Source organism: Thermobia domestica, chromosome 11 (genome assembly GCF_964235325.1).
Source record: "Thermobia domestica chromosome 11, izTheDome1.hap1.1, whole genome shotgun sequence".
NCBI classification, from domain to species: domain Eukaryota; kingdom Metazoa; phylum Arthropoda; class Insecta; order Zygentoma; family Lepismatidae; genus Thermobia; species Thermobia domestica.
Window position 1 is genome coordinate 142,043,106 of NC_137464.1, and position 25,089 is coordinate 142,068,194.

Sequence of the window (25,089 nt, forward strand, 5' to 3'; positions counted from 1 at the left end):
TTGAACGTGAATCTGATAACGGCCTTCCATTTCTAGACCTATTGATTACCCGATCACATAATAAATTTATTACAAAAGTATACCGAAAACCTAATGCAGGCAGTACTTACATACATCAACAGTCAGCTCTTCCGCCAATGTACAAGGCCAATATTTGGAAGAACTTCTTTCGTAGAGCATTATTAATCTGGGACCGTCAAAATGATCTCAATGAAGAAATACAGTTTTTATATAAAATAGGACAAGAAAACGGTTATAAGCTGTGTATTTTACAAAAATGGTTTAATCAAACACGTAGATCGTCGCAAATCCCCAAAACGGTAACTTCCAAAGAAGCAAAAACTTGGATTGAATTCCTTATTTTCCACAACTTTCAACAAAAATTGAACGTATTCTTGCAAAGCATAACATATCTGCTTCAAGTATTCCCACCGAAAGTTTACAAAAACATCTCACTGGATTTAAAAGCTATTTTGTCGATCCATTAAATAAGGCAGGTATTTACCGCGTCCATTGCGAATGTGATTCCTCATACATTCGCCAAACTAAACGTAATATTAACACGCGTGTGAAGGAACATGTTAGACAATCAAAAAAGTCACAAGAAGAAGGCATGTCAGGTTTGGCGCTTCATCTAAAACAACATTCTCCTAATATAAAACAGGTTAGGGTAATAGGTTCAGCAAAATAAAATAAAATAAAAAAAAAAAAAAAAAAAAAAAAACGGGAAATTAAAGAATCGTTCTTTATTCATAAATACAAACCTGCATTGAACTTTGATACTGGCAACATTGATCGAGCTTGGGTACGTACCTTTGATGCATACTTTGGATCTGGCAATGGTGACCTAACATAGATACGACGTTCTTTTTTATTAAGTTCATTCTTTTTTCACACTGCTCTTTTCATCTCAGTATCTTTTTTTTTTTTTTTTTTTTTTTTGTACGTTACTTTTATATAGTGGTATGTATTCCTTGGTTTTACTCCTTTTATCTCCTTTTCGTTTTAATCCTTTTTACCTTGCCACTGAGGAAGGAACCAGCTGAGAGTTCCGAAACGTCAAAATCTTTAAATTTTTCAAGGGAGGATTCATTGGTAAATAGCCAATTTTTTGTTAATTTTGAATATTCCCCCATGCGCCCGTGTAAATATAGTGAAATATTACTGTTTTATCTGATTTACTGGCGTTAGTAATAGTTAATCTTTTAATGAAGTCAATGTAATACTCTAGGCCGTCATATGGGGTGAGCAGGGGACAAATACCCCCTGAGTTTGACGAATACATAGGTTTTAATCAATAAAAAACTTGAATCTCTTATGTTGATGAGAAACATAGCCCCGAAGCAAAATCGTAAATTACGCTTCTGTCGAAACTAAAGCGTAAACGAAGTTAGAACGTAGCAAACACAGAACAGCACAATTTAGGAAAGCTACTTGCTTAATTGGAGATTTAATTTTATTTCTTTGGGAAAGGAGAACAAATGTTTTATTAATTGCATGTCTGTTTTCTTCTTTGGTCATATTTGAGCTAATGTGATTAGTGATTAGTATAGAAGAGAAATATGGCTTTCTCGTTCCATCTCGATTCTCGAAACAGTTGTTCTCGACTCGTCTTGTATATTTATGTTTAAATTTTTGCTCTGATTTTTAAAATGTAAACAGAAGTTAGCAGAATCTTTCCGTGTCACGAGATCTACACGAAGGATGTGATATAACAACATTTAAACCATATTTATTATTGGAGTACATTTTCTAATGATCTGCTTATCTTTAAATGATAAATGCTCTTCACTGTGTTTTCCCGATCATTTTATCAATTTCTAGTTTTTATACTATAAATCATATACCACTGAAACAGTGCTTGAGATTAAGACTTGAGTGAAATAGTGTTGTCCATGAAATTCCAGAAATGTCTCGTCTCGTGGAAAACACTAAATGATCTTACGACAACTCTTTACATTTTTATTATTCAAAGGACAAGCCTGTTTAGATATTTTGAGTAGCGCTCTTTGTTGATATTTTATTTTAACATTCTGATTATACTGCTTATTTATTTATTTATTTATTTTTTGGAATATCCTCACGAACAAAATTTTGTGGTTTGATGTGACAATGTATTCTCTAGAATTTTTTAAACACATTCGGTAATATTTTAGTTGAGTATGTATGATACTGGTAAATTTGTAGGTTTACATTTTATTTCAAAATGAAAAGTACTGTAAAAAAATAAATAAAAAATAAATAAAATAAAATAAAATAAATTAAAAAAAAATAAAATTATGTTCTTAATAATTTTGTTGTAGCCACAGATGAAAATTTGTTTTCATCATTTGGACAGTAAGACTCACATGTCAGAGATGATTTTAGAAGTTTTATTCCAGGGGACTTCAATACAAAGGGACTGAAAAGTACAGTGCAATCAAGCGCTGGCTCCCTTTTCCTGAGGTCGCTAGTATCGTTTGTTTATATGGTAGCAGAAGGAGATTTTACAGAGTTGCCAAGGGCTTAAAGCATTAGGAAACTAAATGTGCTAGAGACAAAACCATAAAGTAATCGAAAGGGAGAGGCAGTGTCGATAGCAGATAGATAATACTTGTTGTTCGTGCTCGGTGTCTTATCTTTCTTAACCCGCGATCAGTTCCCCCGTTAGAAAAATATCTAACAATAATACATTTTTAGCTATAAGTTTATTCTTCTCTTTTTTCACTGAAGTTACTTTTAAAATACCTCCCCTACTCCACTGTTGTTTCGGTGCAATCGGTAGGGGTGAGGTAGTTGTACGTGAATGGATTTTTTGTTTGCATTAAAGATAAAATGACGTTTGAGAATAAAAAAACTATACACGCAACCGATGGTGTTACTCAGTAAGGCGCGACGATCAGCATACAAATAACAGAAATAATTATTATTTCAGAACTATTAATAATAAAATTTAGTGATTTCTTCTAATATTAAACAACACAGCATAACCATTTGAAACTAATAAAATAACTTTATATTATTAGTATTATTTAATAGTTATGATGCATTTGTTGTGTCAGTGGCGTCGCAAGCGGTGGGTGATGATCCAGGGCCTCACACTTTTAGAGGCTTCACAAAGCCAAAGAACCTAAACACAATTTGACACTGATTTTATGGAGACCCATCGATTCAATGTAAATACAAGCAATTATGAATTCGGATTTGTTTATATAAAACATTATACATAATTGTGGCTTGAAACAAACTTATCATCTATTCTTGTAATATTAAGCCACTAACATAAGCGACAGGCAGTGAGCTTACTTTAACATTGTAATAATGAAAGCAAACAAAATTTTCCTTTGTTTAGCACTAATAATATTGTTGAGATTAACTGATTTTGAAAACTTATTATTATTATTATTATTATTATTATTATTATTATTATTATTATTATTATTATTATTATTATTATTATTATTATTATTATTATTATTATTATTAGCTTTTTGAAATAAAAAAATGGAGGTGTTACAAACTTTTCTTGCCCAGCGATCCGTGAACATTGCTCGCCAAGATCATCGTAAGAATTTACAACGCCGCTACCTGTATGTTGCCATAATAGATTGGAATTAATTTATTTATAATAAGCAGCGTTCGAAAAATGCTTCTGTCCAACGCAAGTGTAATGTTGTAGTGCAGTGTATCATTTCTGTATACCTCTCAGATTTTATTATGATTTGAGTGCAGATTGATTTTGTTTTTCTTTCTGGTTCTTTACTGGAAACAAAGGAGCTATCTGGGGTAGATAAGACATGAAGCAAAGGTTAAAAGGAATATTCAAGTGATGAGGTTAATGCACACCCCGCAGATTTCAGTGAACTAGAAACACCTGACAACTCCTTCTCATACTTTTCGTGGCAACATTCAAAATCCCAGTACGATCAATCGGTTCGCACAATTGTCATACAAGCGACAGAATGTAAAACTTCACGGGTGATTAAACGGAACGAGTCGTGTGATCTTAGTGAACTCTCCGTAGATATCTCATTCTCATTAGTGTCCATAATTGGTATCGAGTTGTGTTTCGTGAACTCGGTATATGTACTTGGTAGAACAAATAAAAGTTAGCATTTAGCATTCTGGTTGCTGAAATCTCAGGTTCAAATCCTAGGTTCTTCTATTAGTAGTAAGAACTATTGTTCCGCGAACTATGGACTATAAATCAATGTTACTGGCGAAAAGTCCAACTGTCCAATTGTCCATTAATTACCAGTTATCCGACTAAATTTATCACATTTCCTCTAAACACAGTATTAAATAATATTGCACAACATTATTAAATTAATAATATGAATAAAACGCCAGAGGTGCAAAAAGTGCAGCCAAGTTCGTCAGCCTCAAAAAGTGTTGAGATGAGGATGGATGAGCCAAGTTCCTTGGCCACTGCATCTGAAACGAACACTGGAACTTGGCGCGAGGTGTCTAACATATCCAAATACATTAAGATGTCTGTTCCTAGTTTCACGGCCTAGACATTTCAGCCCTAAGGCTAGTGGTGACCCCCAAATCCACCACGCTCACAAATACCATCCCTAAGGCTCGTTAATATCATTTACTTTGACATTTCGTGTGGGAATATAAGTTTTCCTTATCTGGGTTTTGAACCACCAATCTTACTGCAGTATTCTGTATATTTGTCTTAGCGCCTTAGCAAAGTTGATATTCCTATGGTTGGTGGTGGTCCCAAACCCACCGCGCCCACTAGCACTATCCCTAAAGTTCCTTAACATCATTTTCCTTGAAACCTCGCGCCAAGTTCCAGTGTTCGTTTCAGATGCAGTGGCCAAGGAACTTCCATCTTCATCTCAACACTTTTTGAGGCTGACGAACTTGGCTTCACTTTTTGCACCTCTGGTGTTTTTGTTCATATTTCACTTCTTTTTGTAGTTCACCATGTCAATATCGTATATTGGGATTCTCAATTGTGGCATATTGCTGGATTTAAATTTAAAATTGTACATTTTTAAAGGAGTCATAATGTGTCACATTCAACATTAGTTCCCAAGGGCTCTCCCACAGGGAATCGAACCCAAGATGCTGTACAAGAAAGGCGCACATGCTAGCCACTAGAACAGCGGGGAGGATGTATTCTATTAAACATCTGTCAGAGAGTTATGTCCAAACGGGATTCTAATTCATTAACCCGAACTACAAAATCATGATCGCTAACATCTCATTTTTCATTACCTAAATACGAAGAGTATCAACAGGACCAAAAACCCTTGATGCTGAATCCTCGCTGCTACATCACTAAACATGGCTGATCTTTCAATATACTTAGTTGTTCTCTACCTTTCCACATTGCTAAATTACGGAGTTCATTACATGACGCGCATGTTGCGCAGTTTCATACTACCTCGGGTTCCAATGATATACACCTTTCAAATAGCTTGTAATCTTAATTATATTTGCCACAAACATATCCTAACTGTATATAAAACTACATGAACTGACATAAATTAAAGGGGTGCTTCCGGTTGACGTGAAAAGTTGAAATGATGAAGGGGTATGAAGAATTTCCCCATGTTATTAAAATGGATTTTTTTTTTTTTTTTTTTTTTGGACATATAATCTTATGTTTTAGGAACTTGGAATTGGAATAAAAAATTGAAATTCGGTATGTTTGTACGTTTTCATTAGTATTACCTAAGTAAATCAGTAAAAATAAAAAATTCCAACTTTAGAGTGGTTTTATGGGTAACTGAAAAATCTTTCCCATGGTATTTATATGGGACACCTTTTACACCCCAAAATTATAGGGCACTTTCTGTAGGGCTACAATGATTAAATTTAACATGATTGTAGTTTTACGGAACTAACCGACAGAAAATTGCCAAAAGTGAATATTATTTTATTTTTAGCGGGTCTAAATGGGAGATGAAGAAATTCCCCATGCTATTTAAATAGGCCTTTTTTGGACTTATAATCTCATATTTTAGGTACTTGAAATTGGAATACAAACGTGAAATTCGGTACACTTCAACGTTTTCGTTAGTGTTACCTAAGTAAGTCAGTAAAAATGAAAATTTCCAACTTTAGAATTGTTATACGGGGAACAGAAAAATCTTTTCCAAGTTATTTATATTGGACGTAGTGCTCTCAAACGGGTCGGTTCAACTCGGATCGGGTTGTCGGGTCAATCGGGTTGGGCTGTCGACGCAGCTCGGGTAGGGTTGGGTCAGTCGGGTCGGGTCAGTCTGGACAGTTCACTTTGGTCAATTGAGCTTAGATTGAGCTTAAACCCGTCTGGAGTCGAAAGCTGCTGTTTTTCACAAACTGCCTAATTAAAAATAGCAATTTTCAATAGATTTTATAGAAACCATAAATCTATTTTGAACACTTGCGGCTAGTGTTTTTATGGTAAATGCTTATTTTTGTACTTGTGTGTACTTTAATCTTTAAATGTGGAAGATTGATTTTACCAATCGACTGGAATATTAATATCTACGCCAATATGAAGTCTGGATTTAGAACAAAATTAGAAGTTGTTTAAGCAAGGTCAAACGAAAGATTGGATATGGACGACCAAGCCCAAGCAGGGCCGCGGTGGTTCAGTGGTAAAGAATTCATCTCTGGTGCATGGTGTCCATGGTTCGATCCCAGGTTGTGCTAAGTGGGCTTTGTAATGGAGAAACGCCGTGTAGTGGGTTTTCTCGGGGTTCTCCTGTTTCCTCCCACTTTCTTCATTCCAACATTTCATTCATTTTTCATGGTCGCCATATCCCTTAGCCTCGGTGCAGCATCGAGGGACCTTAAACTGAATATTTCATTTTATTTCACCAAGCTCAAGAACATCGATACAAGAACAAGATAAAGATTGGATATGCAAGACGAAGTGCATAGTAATCTTGCTCTTGGCCTTGTTTTGGTGATCGCCAAGTAGCGATGAGCATATTTTCTTGCTTTTTGTATAGTATGAAAGACCATAATCAAAATCACACTTGGTCTTCATTTGTACCGATGAGGCGAGCATTCTTGGCTCTTGTATAGCATGAAAGACCACCAAGACTACGAAATGCAGGACCAAGACTTGACTGTACAAGACAAAGAATAAGACACAGTATTGATGACCAAGACCCAGGGTCCGAATTGTTTGAATTTTATTTGTTGGACTGAAAGTGATGAAATAAAATTAGTACTTTATAATTAATTATCATACTGTATTTTTAAATTTTAAATGACAAAATTCATATTATGTATCCTCTTACTTGCAACTATATATACTGTAAAATACGTTTTAATTACCGAGAAAGAAAAATCAAAGTGGCGCAGGTCCCGGAATCATAAGAACCTATTTTGGAATGAAAGTTGAAGGGTTGGAAAAAATCACAGGTGTTCTTCCGTTTCCTCAACCCTTATCATTGTAGTTAAACGATTTCCTTTTGTCTCCGCCAAGAGACTCTTGCTACTGCCTTCCGAGAAGACCCCCTGCCGTCCGAGCAGATGAGAACATTGACCTTGAAGAAAATTTCGTCACATAGAACTAAAGCAAAAAATAAAATAAAATAAAAAAAAATAAAAAAAAATAATGGAGTATGGAGAGACAGCTCACAGTCCATAAGTTTATATGAAAAATTACGGCATGAATGCTGTACCGTACGTCAAGACAGTGACATAACATGACAGGTTGGAGACTTTGAAAGCAGAAGATTTACTACTACCTGCCGAACATTATGGGAACAAAGTACCGAAGAATAGATATTTAATGTTTCATTTTAAATTTTCATTATAACAGTTTTTTAATAATCATTGTTATTTTAAAAATTTAAAAATATTTGATAGTTACCTATTGAAATAAAAAGTTTCTTTAAAAAAATAAATAAATAATAAAAAATAAAATAAATAAATTTCTCCCACATCGGACATTGGTATCAGTTATAAAAAGAAATAACCAAATCTAAAAAGTACCAAAAATTCGTTAAGATGTATATACAAATCCCCCGCTTGATCTAGCTAGTGGTTAACGTGTAAGACTTCGGTACACGTGGTTCGGGTTTAATTCCCAATGGGAGTGCATTTTGGAGTTCACCCAGTGTCGTGACCATAGTGCTCTCAAACGGGTCGGGTCGGGTCAGTCGGGTCAGCTCGGGTCGGGTTGTCGGGTCAGGCTACTCGAGTCGGGTCACGTCAATCGAGTCGGATCACGGGTCGGGTCGGGTCAGTCAATTCGAGTCACGGGTCGGGTTGAAGACCCGTTGAGAGCACTATGGACAACTTCTACACCCCAAAATGTTTAGGCACTTCCGGCAGGATCAGAATGATGAAAATTGGCAAGATTGTAGCCTCTTTGGACTAACCTACAGGAAAATTGCTAAAATTGAATATTTTTAATTTTTAAGGAGTCTAAAGGGAGACGAAGAAATCACCATGTTATTTAAATAGGCGTTTTCCTGGAATACAAAATTTTATCTTTTGGATAGCTGAAATAGGAAAAGAAACTTGAAATTCGGTAGAATTGTAAGCTTAAGAGGTGTGAGGAAGTAGGCCGAGCAAAGGCGGGGGTGCGGGGGCGTACCCCAAGGAGGGCTAATTCAGGAAATATGAAGAGCAAAGGCACGAAATTCACTGTTCATGAAAAGGCTGATAGGTAAGAGATTCGCACACTGTTCACAGATAGAGACACGAAGCATCAAGAACATTTTTACGTAACGACTGTGGTAACTATAACATAACTCGTGGTACCAATATATTTACGAAATCGGTTACATTTTGTTGCTAGTTTCACATAAATTCGAACAACTGGATTTCCCATTTCTTCGAAAACTTCATTAATTTTAAATATTCTCGCATCTACATTATTTTACTTATCAAATTAATTTCAATATCTATTTAATAACTGACTACAAGAAAAGAAAAATCTTCACCGAAAAAAGAAAAAAATATTGGCTTTCCTTGTCTGGGTTTGCAACCCCGAATTTACGGCAGTATGTACATGTCTTAGCCCACATTTTTAAAAGTTAACTGATTCACAGAACGTGCCTCACTAACTTGCTTAACTATTTATTACTAGCTTTCACTTATTTTACTCGCACACCGAGGAAAAAATGTATGTGGCGTACGTAAAAACGTTGGTTACATGTGTAAATCGTGTAGTTTTTGGACTTAACGTACACTAAACGTATAACTGAAAAAGTATTTTTTACACATACTTTCCGTATAACTGTTCCGAATAAACGTACTTTCCGCACGAACGAAAAAACTGTATGAAGGCGGTCATGATCTCATATACAGATGACCGTATGTAACTTATAGCTGACGTACGTAATGTACGGAAGACTGTTAGGTGTCAGACATCCTGCAACGACATTGTGTAACATCTAAGCGGGAAAGAGGGCAGTAAGTATGTAGCATATGGATAACGTATGTTAAGTAAACATAAGGATACCGTATATTTGTACACCATACCGCTGTTCGGATAACGGATGTTTCTCAGTGACCTTAGCTCGTTTTTCTATTAACCTAGAATGACAGGGATACGAACACAGAAACATCGAGGAGAGTTACGATTCCAAAGGCTCTTCCACCGAAAATCAAACCCAGGACCCTATACTCCAAAGGCGCACGTGGTAGCCAATAGACCAGCGAGGAGGGCACCAACTCGACCACTCCGACGATTGACAACATTATCACTATGCAAATGATGTGTTCAATAAAGAAATCGTTCCCGATTTCTGATTATAAGGACAGATTTTTTTTTTTTTTTTTTTCAATGAAAAATTTTCCATAGCAAATTCCTTAAATTTCATTTTCAAGCCGTTATAGAGCATCTTTATAGAGAGTTTCGCACCTTTATCTCATTAAGAACTACCTAATGGCTATGGATAGTTTTTCGCCCATAAAAATTCCCATAGTACATTCCTCAAATTTCGAACCTTTACTTCACAAATCACTAAGTAAGGTAGGTACCATTATGCAGAGTTTCAATTCTCTATCTCATTTGGAAGCACCTAATCAATGACAAGTGAGTAAATGAACCGATCTCTGTTTGAGTAAGGACAGTTTTTCGCCCATAAAAAATTCCATAGCACATTCCTTAAATTTCGGATATTTTTCATATTGAAGCTATTATAACCTACCTTCGTGTAGACATTCACATCTTCATCTCATTGGGAAGTATCTAATGGCTACGGACAATTTTTCGCCTATAAAAAATTTCCCATAGCACATTCGTCACATTTCGGACTTTTTCCATACTCAGGTCATTATAAGATACCTTTATGCAGAGTTTCACGTCTTATCTCATTAGGAAGTACGAAATCAATGTGATGAGCGAATGAGTGAACCGATTTCCGCTTGACTAAGGAGTTTTCACCCATAAAATTTTTCCATAACACTTCTTAAATTTCGGACATTTTCCATACTCAAATCATTATAAGGTACCTTTATGGAGAGATTCATCCTTCTATCTCATTGGGAAGTGCCTAATTAATGCTACGTGTGAGTCAGTTAGTGAGTGAACCGATTTCTGCTTGGCTAAGGACAGTTTTCACCCATAAAAATTTTCTTTAGTACATTACTTAAATTTCATACCTTTTCCATACTCAAGTCATTATAAGGTACCAATACACAGACTTTTACATCAATATTTCATAAACAAGTACTTAATCAATGTGCCGAGTGAATGAATGAACCGATATCTGCTTGGCTAAGAACAGTTTTTCACCCATGAAAAAATCCCATAGCACATTCCTTACATTTCAGACTTTTTACACACTTAAGCCATTATAAGGTACCTTTATGAAGAGTTTCACGTTTCTATCTCATTGGGAAGCAAGTAATCAATTTGATGAGTGAGAGGACGAACCTATTTATGTTTGGCTAAGGACAGTTTCTCGCCCGTAACAAATTCCCATAGCAAATTAATCACATTTCGGATCTTTTCTATACTCGAGTCATTATAGGGTGCTTCTATGCAAGGTTTCACGTCTATATCTCATTGGGAAGTATCTAATCAATTTGATGGGTGAGAGAACGAACCGTTTTGTGTTTGACTAAGGACAGTTTTTCGCCCATAAAAAAATTCTCCTACCACATTCCTCAGATTTCGGACATTTTCCATACTGAAGTCGTTATAGGGTACCTTTGTGCAAAGTTTCGTTTATATCTCATTGGGAAGTACCTAATCATTTTGATGAGTGAGTGAGTGAAACGATTTATTGCTTGGCTAAGGACAGTTTTTTGCCTATAAAAACTTTCCCGTAGAACATTCCTCAAATTTCGGATCTTTTCCATGCTCAAGTTATTATAGGGTACCTCTATGCAAAGTTTCACGTTTCTATCTCATTAGGAAGTACCTAATCAATTTGATGAGTGAGTGAGTGAAAGGATTTTTTTCCTGAAGGACAGCTTTTTGCTCGTAAAGAATTTCCCATGGCACATTCCTTAGATTTCGGACTTTTTTCATAGCCATGTCGTTATAGGGTACCTTTATGCAAAGTTTTACGTTTCTATCTTATTGGGAAGTACCTAATCATTTTGATGAGTGAGTGAGTGAATCGATTTCTTGCTTGGTTAAGGACAGTTTTTTGCCTATAAAATCTTTCCCGTAGAACTTTCCTCAAATTTCGGACTGTTTCCATACTCAAGTTATTATAAGGTACCTCTATGCAAAGTTTCACGTCTCTATCCCATTGGGAAGCACCTAATCAATTTGATGAGTGAGTGAGTGAATCGATTTCTTGCTTGGCTAAGGACAGTTTTTTTGCCTGTAAAAAATTTCTCATAGCACATTCCTCAAATTTCGGACTTTTTCCATACTCAAGTTATTATGGAGTATCTTTATGCAAAGTTTCACGTTCCTATCTCATTGGGAAGTACCTAATCAATTTGATGAGTGAGTCAGTGAGCCTGAAAACAGCATATTTTAGGGGTCCAGTACTCGAATATGGTTGAAGGTAGGAATGTGAGATTTGACATATGAGTACATCTGTCGGATATCTCCTTAAATTCTAAATTTCATGTTTCTACCGTTAATAGAATTGTTTTTACAAAGCCTCGAAATCGGCGATTTTACCCAAAACTCTTGTTCGTGTATAATATGCTTACGGCAGTGCAGGCCAGTTTTCATTTTTTTCGCGGAACTTGGCTGTCATTTACTGAATAATATTTCAAAATTCTCGTACATTTCACACGACATTCAATCCAACAAAAATGCGTGGATGGTATTTTACTTGGAACGCAGATTATTGAAACATATTCTGCAGTTGGAAAGAATGCTGGGAAGGGATGTTTTGATGTTAGTTTCTCTTGTGGCCACGACCCGCTCACCGCTCTGTCGACCAGTATTACTGCTTCAATATTGGTAATTCCTATTGAAAAAGATCGAATCAAGAAATACTACATTAGTTGACAATTGCTTGGAAACAAACACACTTTCAACTATATATTGTATGTATCTATATTAAAAGTATACGTGTTTGCATTAGAACAGTGAATTAATAATGTGGAATTTTACATAAAGACAGGCTCCATCAAGGAATGTAAAGAAATGTTTCAAGCGAAGTATTCTGGTAGGTAATTCCTCACGACCAACATTATTCAAGACCTGAACAAGAAATGGAGAGCTATAGAATCCGTTCAGAATGTGCAGATGAATAAGCGACCGACAGTGAGGACCCCTGAAACTATAGACAGAATTTGCATGTACATTAGAGAAAGGATATTATCGCCCCCGCAAATCGGTAAGGAGATTATCGCAGCAGGTTGGTGTTTATCTTGTACATTGTGTTATCGTGTACTACAAGATACAAGATTAAAAGCCTATCGTTTGAGTATGGTGCAAGAGTTGAAACGTGAGGATCAGGTAATAAATAAATAAAAAAAAAAAAGTTCATTATTGTAATTGGTTGTTAACATCAATTGCTAACGGTTACTTGGACCCCTTGCTTTATTTCATATCAGATGAGGCCTGGTTTCACTTGTCAGGTTATGTAGGCTTCCTGAATTGCAGATACTGTCGCAGGACAACAAACATATTCTGCATGAAGAATCTCTCCACTCCGAGAATATAGGTGTTTGGTGTGCGTTGTCCGGCATGCGCGTTATTAGCCCCAGAGATCTTTGACTCTTTTTATGCCCAATTAACAGATGCAGAGAACCTGTATGCAATATTCCAACAATATGAAGCAACCGCCCACACATCCAACCAAAGTATGGCCCACATCTGCAATGTGTTCCCTGAAGACAGACTTGTCAGTAGAGGCCTTTGGACCCCAATGTCCCCGAACTTAACATCCTGTGATTTTTATTTATGGGGCACACTGAAAAGCAAAATATAGGCTGACAATCCTCAAACAATAGACTATCTTAAACGGAACATTACTAGAGAAATTAACCACATCACGCCTGCAGAATTACAGCGTATTGCTGGTAACGTCATCAAACGAGGTTAGCGATGCCTAGATGTCCATGGCCATTACTTCCAGCATCTTATAAATAGGTAACTGGTTCACTATTACCTATTCATTGTTAGTTCATTATTGCTGTTAAGATGTTACTTGAATATCGTGCGTGAGGCGTACCAGTTTTATGTGGGGCACCCTGTAGTAGTAATAGGTGATTTGACGGTGTGGGAAGACGACAAGAAGCTATTGAGTTTATGTAACAAGTTTAAAGTGAGGAAACCAAAATTGGACCCAAAGGAAGTAATTTATTCTGTAGAACAAGCTATAACTCAAATACAGGACAAAGAGGTAAGGGAGAAAATAAGAAGAAGGGTCGAGGTGACAGTGAAGAGAAACATAAGGCATGAAGGAGGAACCTTTCAAATAAAGACTACACGGTGTTAGAGAACACGAGAAAGAGGAAAGACATGCAGACAGGCAACAAGCAGACAATGGTGGTGCAATTTTCGTTATGGAGAGACAATGGTACAAGAAGAGATTGAGTGAATTATGTGATGAAACTTATGAGGTAATAGGTGACACGAGTACGAGCGGAGAAACTAAAGAAAAAAGTGGTGGTGTCGTTTAGAAAAGAAGGGTATACGAAAGGTCTAAATGAAGAAGGTAGAATACCAGTTATGAAGGGTTTCCGGAAAACTCATAAAGAAAATATTAAACTAAGACCAGTGTTGGATTGCAAAGGCAATATATTTGGACCACTGGAAGAAGAGATAATGAAAGTGGTAGAGGTAATACGGGGGCAACAAGAAAGTAGTAGTGTGAAGAACATGGTGGACCTGAAGAGAAGGTTGGTGGAAATAGGTCACATTAGGGTAAAAAGCATCATGTTTAGTGTTGATGTGAAAGCCGTGTTTCCTAGTTTAAGAAGAAAGAACGTAATGAGTGTGATTACAGAACAGATGAAATATAGTAGGATTAATAGCCGGAGTGGGGAAGGTCTGAAAGATGCCCTAAGTGTAATATGGAAGAACAGTTACATCATAATAGATGATACGTTGGTTAAAATTAAGAAGGGGTAAGCATAAGGTCAAGGTTGAGTCTGGTGTTGACAGAGATTGTCATGAATGATTGGGAGAAGAAAATAAAGTCAAAAGGTGGTAGCAAATTATTGTTTTTTAGTAGATATGTTGATGATTGTGTAGGAATATGGAAAGGAACATGAAGACAATTGGAAAAATTTGTGAAAGACATAGAAGATAAAGAAAAAGCCATAGAACTGGAGTTGGAAATGGGAAACGAAGAGACGTAAGTGGAAAATGAAGAGACATTGATGTTCTTAGACATGAAGATAGGGAAGATATACACAGAATGGTACCAGAAAAATTATGCGTCGAGAAACTACTGCCATACGAGTAGTGATGTGGATTATTCGACGAAAATAAACTTTATTAGTAACATGAAGAAATGAATTAGACAGGCGAACAATGAGAGAAGGAAAGCATAGAAGGGGATAAAGGCCTTCCATGAGCAGTTAGAGGGAAATGGGTACGATAGAAGGAAACTAAGGTATAATGGGGAAAAGAGGAAGAGAAGAACGAAAAAGAGTACGATGACTGGAAAGAGAAAAAAAAGAAAGAAAAATGTGGTGGGAGTAGAGACTAAGGAGAAGAGACAGAGGTCATCAAAAGAATGCTGAAAAACAGTGGAGGTATCTGTATGTACAGAAAACGAGGAAGAGATTACTAGAGGTAATAACGAAGAAGCGAAGAAAGAGGGAAAAAGGAGAGGAGAAAAGAATGATTAAGAAAGGAGTAATATATAATATCCAGTGCAGTAGATTGGAGAGAGACAGCAATGAAGTTTATAAGCACATACGGGACACGGGACTTCAATTAATGGAGTGAAATAAAAGTGTTGGAGCAAGAGGAGAGAAGGTTAGTGAGACAATGGAAAAAAAGCAAGATTCATTGAAAATAAGGTGATAAGGTTATAAACTGGAATTCAGGACTTAAAATTGATGAATAATGGAATAAATTGTTAAGGAGCTTTAAAGATCAATATGTACCGTGTTATGCAAAAGTGAACTAAGCGCCAAACTTTGAAAATCCACGTAAATGCAACGATTGGTTCCTGATAAGCATTAGAACGTTTTGCACAATCGAAAAGAGAGGAAAAGCAACAAATTTCCCAAAAAAGAGACATAATTTCACTTTTGATTACGGCTACATTAATGCTGGACATCAACCTTTATACGTAATTTTCTCAAAAGTAAGAAAGTGGCGCTTAGTTCGTTTTCGCAGGACACGGTACATATGTTAATTATACAGGTTATTTCTGTAAATTTAATATTTACAAAAATACTGAATTATTTATTTATTCTATACTATTTATTTAGTATTCATATTTAAGAGTTATTTATAAAGGTTATTTTTTAAATTAGGTATGTATAGATATGCTGTCAACAGGGGCGGGAGAAAGGGAATTAGCGAATTTTTTCTCTGTTTTATATTCTGATTTTCTGATTGAAGAGGATTGGCTGAAGTAGCCTATGGTAGTCAATCAGCATTCAGGAATTGTTCTGCTGTCTCAAAAATATAATTTGTTATCACCTGTGTATTTGTAGTGTCTGATGAAGCCGAGTGGATGGTTAGCAAAACTGCTACACGTTAATATATTTTTACAATAAACGTATTGTTTTGCTCAGCGAGTAGTTTAAATCATATTTAAGTTTACTGAATTTAACTGCATCCAGAGTGAAATCAAATCTCCCTAGGCATGTCTCTCTCTCTCTCTCTCTCTCTCTATATATATATATATATATATATATATATATATATATATACTAGTCCTTAGATTACACCACTCATAACAAGTGCGCAATCGTAAGTTTTCATTTAGTATGTACAATTGAAATATGTAATACCCTAACGTAGTGTTATTTGTCGAAATACAACTTTATATTGGATTGACAACACTGTTGATCTGTTGTGCTGAAATGTATGTCCTCTTATTGATATTTGAATGGTGCGAAATGTTAGCATTTTGTAACTACTAGTTTAAAAGTTGCAAAGGCATATAAAGACAAATGGTCCATCATAACATTTTTGTGATTGTTATTAAAGAAAATTATTTTCTGAATGACATATTATTTTAATGCTGAAACCTTGAAATTTGAGACATTTGACAAACTTATCCTTGATCAGTTTCAACCGCAACTATTGAGCTTTATTAGGATATCCTAAAGAAAGAATGCACAACGTTTTATCGAATTCATTTTTTTTTTTTTTTTTTTTTTACATAGTTTATACCAGAAAATATCTTTTATAAGTGAAAACTTCTAATATGAGTTGAATTTTATCTCCTTTTACTCATTTACTTTTGATGGATTCTTACAACGTCGAACAATATGGTTATTTTGAAAGATTGGAGGAAGGGATATACCGAGTTTCATTAAAATCGAATAAGTTTTACAAGAGCTCTCGTGAAACAAACAAATTAATGGGCAGAGACACAAAAGCTGGTTGAGTGAAATGGCAGAAACTTGCTACGTTCGTTTAAATTACGTACATATTTACTTTCGGGTATAATCTTCTTTCTATATTTTATTAATAGTAAACAAAATCTAGAGCACACTTACTTTCAGTTTAAAAACATACTTGTTTACTTATATTACTATCTTAGAAGAAAAAGAAGCAAGGAAAGTTTTAATAGGATGAAACCAGATCTAAAGCATTTTATTATTACATTTTATAGCAATTCCTTCGACGAAACAGAAAGAAAGAAAAAAAGTAAACTTGGCTAAGATTTGAACATGGTTCGCCTGACTGATAGGTAAACACGATTCCCAATACACCACTATTCACATGCATTACTTTTACAGTAAGGTTTCGACATTCAAGTGACTTTTATATTTCTATTGTGTGGAACTTAACATATAACAGTTTTGCTGTTTTCCATGTCCGTTGCACTATTTCTATGTGTTATGTAAACTGTTTTAGCAAACGTAATATATAGTGTTATTTTATCAAGATTCACAGCCTTGGAAGTTAAAATAAGGTTACATAAACGATTAAGTGAACTGATTTTCTCACACCATCTTGCTACAAGAGGCAAAAACATTATACCGCTAATAACATTCATTTCTCTTGTGACAGATAATACAATTCTGAATTGTAATCGTTAGTGTGTGGTATAAATTTCATTTCACTCACACATGTCTTTCTTAGTGTTGCAGTTTTCACAAATCATGTTCTGCCTTCAATTATCTGAGAATTCAACTAGAAACAAAATGTTATATATCCTCTTCCAAAGACTTTACCAAACAAAATTTTATATATATACTAGAGATAAGCTAGTATATACAGATTGAATAGATTGACTCAACTGCTATCTTTAAGCATCGAAATAATCAGAGTATTCTTAAATTACTTCAAAGAAACACCATTAAGAAAATGAATTATAGATATTACTAAGATTCGAGCTTAATTAGCACGTGCTATTCATTACCGTATTATGATATATCATAAGTTCTTGCTCTTTCACACATCAGTTATTCATTAAGTACAGGCATTAATTTCTTTTCTTAACTCACAATATCAAGTACGCACACACAAATTAATACTTACGACATTCTCAATCCAATGAATGAGAGTTCTCAGCATACGTATAAAGTATCCTTCATTTATCTTCAGCGGACTCAAAACTTGCATATTTTCACTAACTGTTTTACTACAATTTGAGTGTATACTTCCTTCACTTTGAATATGAGTGTATGTTGAAATTAATTTACTTTCACATCCAACTAGCAGAAACAAGCATACAATCTTTGTACAATCTTCTGTAGAACAAGCATCCTTAATATAATCAAGCAAGGATTGATTATCAATAGGTTTTATGATTCCACATACTTGAGGGAGTGTAAATATTAAGAATAAACCGCGCTGTAGTGATTTTGCACCTAACATATCCAAGGATGCTTCCCTCAGTGTAGTACCTGTACCAGAAATAAATAAAAAAAAAAAAAAAAAAAAAAAACATTAGTTATATAAATAATAATACGAACAATGAAAGCATCTTAACCAAATACAAATTACCTCATTAATATTGTCTTGGGATTACTTAAAGCATGTAGCACAGAATATATAATATGTACATTATTTATATAAATATTAATAGGAACAATAAAAGCATCTTAACAGAATGCAAATTACCTCATTAATACTGTCTTCGGATGACTTAAAGCATATAGCACAACTTGTATGTATCATGGAGGGATTTAAGAAATAAAAATCGTGAAGTAGTTTTCAGAAAGACAGTGGCCTACTCTTTAATGTACTGTAGAATTCAGTTCCGACAGAAATGACGAAGTTCGAAATTTGCGTCGTACTCACTGCTCTACAGCATGAATATATGTTGCATAGTATTCTTAAAGTCAAAAGATTGAGCAAGCAAGAGGTGAAGATTTTTTTCTCCAGAATTTTCTCAAATGGTCAAGGAGATAGAAAAAGTAACCACTTTTATTTTGGGTATTCAAAGTAAAATAGCACTTTTATCTGACTTAAAACAGTTTATGAAATATTTACCAGCTCGAAGTTGTTAAAATCACACACTTCTATTTCTTGAAATATTTAGTTATTCAAGCGGAAAACACATTCTTTTTTTACGAGCAAGCTAAAGGGGCTCGAAGGGAGTGGAAAGGTCATCAAATATATAAGCCTACAATTCTTCGAAAAGTTCCTCGTATGACGGTCAGAAGTTCTCACAACATTCATTGCAACGGATGATCTAGTTCCACCTGGAGGCATCTATATTCCTGTTTAGTAGTATATATTTCGTTTACAACAGTGAACCGAAACTATTTTAAATTCACAAGGTCTAGGTTTCCTTGCCTGTATAAATGTACACTTCATGTTATATTAATCTCATATAGAAATGAAATCAATGGTTAGCTCAAATTTAACTAATACCATGTTGACCTACTGTTACTTATTTTCCTAAGTTCCTCTCCTTGGTCCAGTGGTTAGCGCAAGCACCTTTGGTTCACATGCTTCTCAGTTTGATCCTCGATGCAAGAGTCCAAAAAGTTATTTTTATCATCATTCACTTTCGTTGATCATCTGTTTCATTTATCATAAAGGGTATAAACGTACAACGTTAAATTAAAATATTTTATTTTATTTTTAAGGAATTTGGCTTACTATAACTCATGTATATACTTACTCTGTCTGTTCGTGTATATGTGTGTTGTTTCTATCCTTTCGTCCATGGATTGTATTCATGTTTCATGAGTAAATGTTTCCTTAATCACCCTACAATATGGAATGAGTCCTTAATCACCCTACTCTACAGCTCATGAAAACTCCACCAAGAGGCACTTTACATTCTAGGATGAGTTTTCCGCCGATGAAGTTTTTCGAAAACGCATTATAACTTTGTTCGTATTCTATAAATAACTCTGTAGTAAAAAAAAAAAAAAAAAAAAAAAAAAAAAAAGCAGTGGCCGCACCTTTTGTTTGTTTTGTAAAGTTGCGTTTTGGAGCCGGCTTGAGCCCTCCTAGACCTCTTCGTGTGTGTCATTAAATTATTATTATGTATTTGTTTATGATTGAGATAATAGGGGAAAACGAACTGATATATAATATATGTATGCTACATTATAGCTGTAAGCACACCGAATGGAAGGGATTTGTTGTGTTTTCTACTTTCTTATATTACACATTATTTTTTCTCATTGCAATTCCGAGTGGCTTTTTCCTAGTGAGTACAGGTTTTCCCTTTAAAAAAAGAAAACAAAAGGAAGAAAAAATACTGTCTGAAAACAAATACAGAGTGCGGCAGCGTTCATAGTAGGATATTGAAAACACACCATCAGGCAGTAACTGTAATTTATTTATTACCTCTAATGTCAATTAATAGTTAAAGGTATGCCATTTACTAATGCGTAAGTCATTGTCCATTGCGTGGATTACTTTTTGAATATGACTCCTGTCAAATGATGCCCCTCTGCACAACACATTCATCTAGGCGGCGTTGGAAGCTTTCCATAATTCGGCGTAACGTATTCCCTGGGACATTGCCGACGGCAGTTCTGATGCGATCCTTCAACTCGGGAATGGTGGCACAACGTGTTCGGTACACTTCTTGCTTCAGGTAGCCCCAAAGGAAAAAGTCTGCACATGAAAGATCAGGTGAGCGAGGCGGCCAGGAAATGTCACCAAAACGGGAAATTACTCTACCTGGAAATGTCTGTCGCAAGAAATCCATGTAAATTCTGGCCGTATGCGAGGTCGCTCTGTCTTGTTGAAACCATAATTGTTCCACATCCACATCGACCATATCTAATTGGGGAAGAACGAAGTCTTGCAGCATCTTTAGGTAGCGTTCACTGGTGACAGTTACAGCCACACCGCTGTCATCCTCAAAGAAATAAGGACCAATAATCCCAAAGGAAGCAACTCCACACCACACTGTGACACGAGAACTGTGCAAGGGCTTGATGTGCAGTTCATGCGGGTTTACATCACTCCAACAACGCATATTCTGTTTATTCACTGAACCACATAACTCGAAATGAGCTTCATTTGACATCAGGATGGTGTGCAACATTTGTGGATTTTGGCGAAGGAGATTACGCATGGCTAAGCAGAATGTTTCTCGTGAAACCCAATCGCGAGGCCTAATTTGCTGAACAATCTGCAGCTTATATGGATGAAAATGGAGATCTTCGTGCAATATTCTCCTGAATGAGCGATCGGACATATGCAGAGTTTGCGAATGACAACGAGCAGATCTTTTTGGGCTATACAATATTGCAGCACGAACATTTTCAACGGCTTCTGGTGTCCGCATAGTTCTTTCACTTCTTCCTGGTTTGCCATTGCAAACAGAATTTGTTGTTCGAAATGCACGTACACACCTCACAATGATCCGTCCATCTGGAACTTTCCCATGACGTCCCAAGTTGAAATGTTGCCGAAATAGACGCTAGGTAGCAATAGCAGAGTCGTTATTCTTGAAATAACTTTCAACAGCAAAGGCACGATCCTGTGCACTCCACCGCTCTTGAAATGGCAGCTCATTAGTACACGAATGCGGCACGAGCTGGCGTGCATTCATGCAGTACGTCATTGTGCTACGCAAGTGAAATTACGTTATGAACGCTGCCGCACCCTGTAAATGCTTCACGAAGCAAAAACCTATAGATTAAACAGGTATCCGTACCAAATAAGGTCGTAACAGGAATCACCCTGGTCCAGTCCAACTGCATCAATTGTGTCAACTTTAACGATTTAGCCAAATGAATAAAATTAGCTCACATTTAACTAAGACAACGTTCAATACTGCTGCTTATTGCCCTCATACTAAAAGAGAAGTACCAATTTGATGTAATGTTCACGCTGTAGGACTTCAACACGAAATGCAGATCAAACGGAAAATGAAACCCAGAGCTACACGAAATGGGTTAAATAGCATTCGCCGTTAACCTCAAAATCCCAATCAATTGCCTTCATACTCATATTCTCACTGTTTTCCTATTCTAAATTTCTTCTGCACTAATAGTTTTCACCTTTGTCACATTTGCATGTAAGCAAACGTTCCCAAGCGAATAATAATAATAATAATAATAATAATAATAATAATAATAATAATAATAATAATAATAATAATAATAACTTTCAAGATGTTTCTTCTATTTTCGTTGAATGTTTTTCTAGTACGTTCTATTTCATTTTTTATTTTTTAATGGCGATAGAAAAAGATATGATTATCGTGAGAAAAGTCGAATTCGAGATTTCAACCGATTTAGAGGTTTCGTTGCACATGCACGGCAAAAAAGTGACTTTTCAATGTTTGTCTGTCCGTTCGTGTCGATGTATGTACACTCATCTAGAGACATCCTGTTAACGCATTCGCACGATAGCATCCCTGCTGGTGAGGTCTTTCCCATTTATTTAGTGGTTAGCGCGTCCACTTTTGTTCTACGTAGTCCGGATTCGATTCCCAGTAGGAGAGCACATATGGAATTTTAACTGTCCTCGATATTTTTATATTCATGTCCCTGACGTGTTAAGTAGAAAATAAGATTCAAGAAAGTTAAATTACGAAAATAGTACGCTTTGAGAAAATAAAACATTGGTGGTTAGCGCGTGCGCCTTGATGCAAGTGCTAAGTGGTTCCGTGTTCGATTCCGAGTGAGAGATCACTAAATGTTTATTTTCACTTTCATTATTCATCCGTCTTCTTTAGCCAATTAGATTTCAGTATTCTCACCATCAAAATTATCAAAGCACATTAAGAAAATGCATCTTACGTCCTTAATACGACATGCAATCACTATTTAACCATATCTGATTTGATGTCGAATGAAGTCAACGGATACACGAAAGTCGTAAGTGGTCTCTAGAGGAATATTGTATTTTTCCTTATGCTGTTCTGGACTCATGTACACTCATGTCCAAATGATTGTCGCATATATATAACTGTCTTCTTGTAAGAATATAATTTGATAATGATTTTGCAGGGTACTTTTAATACTGATACTATGTGTATAATCGGGAAATGTATATTTGTAGTAAATTTCATAGAAAATGAATTATAAATACGAAAATTAGAATAAGTAAAACCAAATTTTGCTAAATGGACAAGGAAGTTTTATTTTCGTTTCATTGTTCTTATTTACTGCTCTTTTGACATGAAATTTGCCACATTCATGTCTTTGCCGATTATACACATACTAACATTACAAGAAACACCGGGCGAATTCGTTATAAAATTATGTTTCTACAACGTTTCACGTTTCTGTCTCATTGGGAAGCAAGTAATCAATTTGATGAGTGAGAGGACGAACCTATTCATGTTTGTCTAAGGACAGTTTCTCGCCCGTAACAAATTCCCACAGCACATTAATCACATTTCGGACCTTTTCTATACTCGAGTCATTATAGGGTGCTTCTATGCAAGGTTTCACGTCTATATCTCATTGGGAAGTATCTAATCAATTTGGTGAGTGAGAGAACGAACCGATTTCTTGCTTGGCTAAGGACAGTTTTTTGCCTATAAAAACTTTCCCATTCTACATTCCTCAGATTTCGGACTCTTTCCGAAAGTGAGAATTGTGCAGGCCAGGTGTTGTAGTTCATCGTAATGTTCATCAAAGTACGCCTCAACAGTTCCAATAGGGCATATCTGCGCATTATTATCAGAAAATTGTGTCACTGTATGGAAATATTTGGACAATGAAATCTACGTGGCAATCTAAGATGTCAACATAATTAGAGGCGCTAATACGTTCTGTGAGCGTAATCACATGCCTCACGGAACAGCAGGAACTTGCGGTCTATAGCATAACAGGAACAACCCTATGTTTCACTGTTAAGGAGGAGGCGGTTCTGAGCATAAAATTTTGGAGATGTCTGTCATACAGTCTGTCGTTCCAAATAAGGTGAAAGGGGACTCATTAGACCATATCACGAATTTCCAACCATTGGCGGTCCACTGTGATGTTCTCGGTACCATTTTCTTAACACTAAAGCGTAGTTGGCGGTGATAAGCGGTTTGCATTTCACCTCTGAAGCGCATGTTAACGTTACGACACTTGCGTCAGACTATGATAGTCACGAATGTGGTGTTTGAATTTGACAGTCACTTTTGCTGTACTTACCTTAATATCAATAGTGAAAATGCTCTTAAATATTTGGCGATTGCTATCACAGAGGCTTCTCTTCCGTACACTACAAAGTAGTTTCGGGTTTATAATTTTAAAAAATCGGTTACTAGGTAGCAATACACGTCAACATACCGGACATGATACTGTGGGAAATTTTGTGTGTAAGAGTGTTGCTTTACACTTGACGCTACACCCCTTACTAGATTTTGGCCTCTCCCCCTTCATTACGTTCTGCTTTTGGTCTTCTATGTCCATTCCTGGATTTTCATTGTTTTCAGATCGTTTATGAAATTATCTGAGCATGAAGTTGTTGGACTTCCTTCTCTGCTGAGTACAGTGATTCTAAGGTCACTTTTTTGACATCTTATCGTGCATTCTCATCACATATCCAACCATCTAGTCCGTTCCGACTTGATTAATCTCTCTACTTCCTGATTCTTTATTATCTCATCCACATCTTCGTTATTTTTGATTCTCTATTTGCCTTATGCTCTAACCGACCCATATACGTATTTTCCTTACTATTCTTTTTTCAAATATTGGCAATGATGTCTCATTCTCTGTTTCAGTATTTATATTACTGAGCCAATAACTAGTGGTCGGATTAATGTTCTGTAGATTTTTAGGTTTGTTCTCCTACTTATGCTCTTACTCTTTAGGAGCTGCATGTTAACATGTTATGCTTTGGTACCTAGTTGGATTCTTTATTTAATTGTATCTGCGACAGAATTGAGGCTGTTTACTATTAGGCGCAGATATTTGAAGTTCTAAGCTTCTTCAAATTTCTCATCTTCAACAGATGGATTTTACATTTCTGTTCTTTGAGTACGTTCTTATTAGCACGTGTTTGGTTTTCTTTATACTTCTTAGCTCCAGTTTATTCATTTCCTTTTCTAACTGTGTGAATCTCCCTTCTATTATCTGTTTGTGTGCGCAATTCTTGCTACATAGCACAGATTTGGCTGGATTTCTTAAAGATTCCTTCTCTTTCTGAACGGCTGTGTAAAGCTATTGCAAATAGTGTAGTGAATAGGGCTTACCCTGGTTTACTCCTCT

General features: G+C 35.7%; 1 protein-coding gene across 5 annotated transcripts in view; it reads right to left on the reverse strand.

Annotated features, from left to right (window-relative positions):
• Positions 1 to 25,089, reverse strand: part of Sptz (zinc finger FYVE-type containing 26 spastizin) — a gene marked incomplete in the record, with an annotated part of 1,794,825 nt that overhangs the window by 1,606,692 nt on the left and 163,044 nt on the right. For all 5 annotated transcript variants that reach the window (XM_081731160.1, XM_081731159.1, XM_081731161.1 and 2 more), the window contains 1 exon segment: positions 17,993 to 18,360. In XM_081731160.1, coding sequence (XP_081587286.1) covers positions 17,993 to 18,360 — 368 coding nt within the window.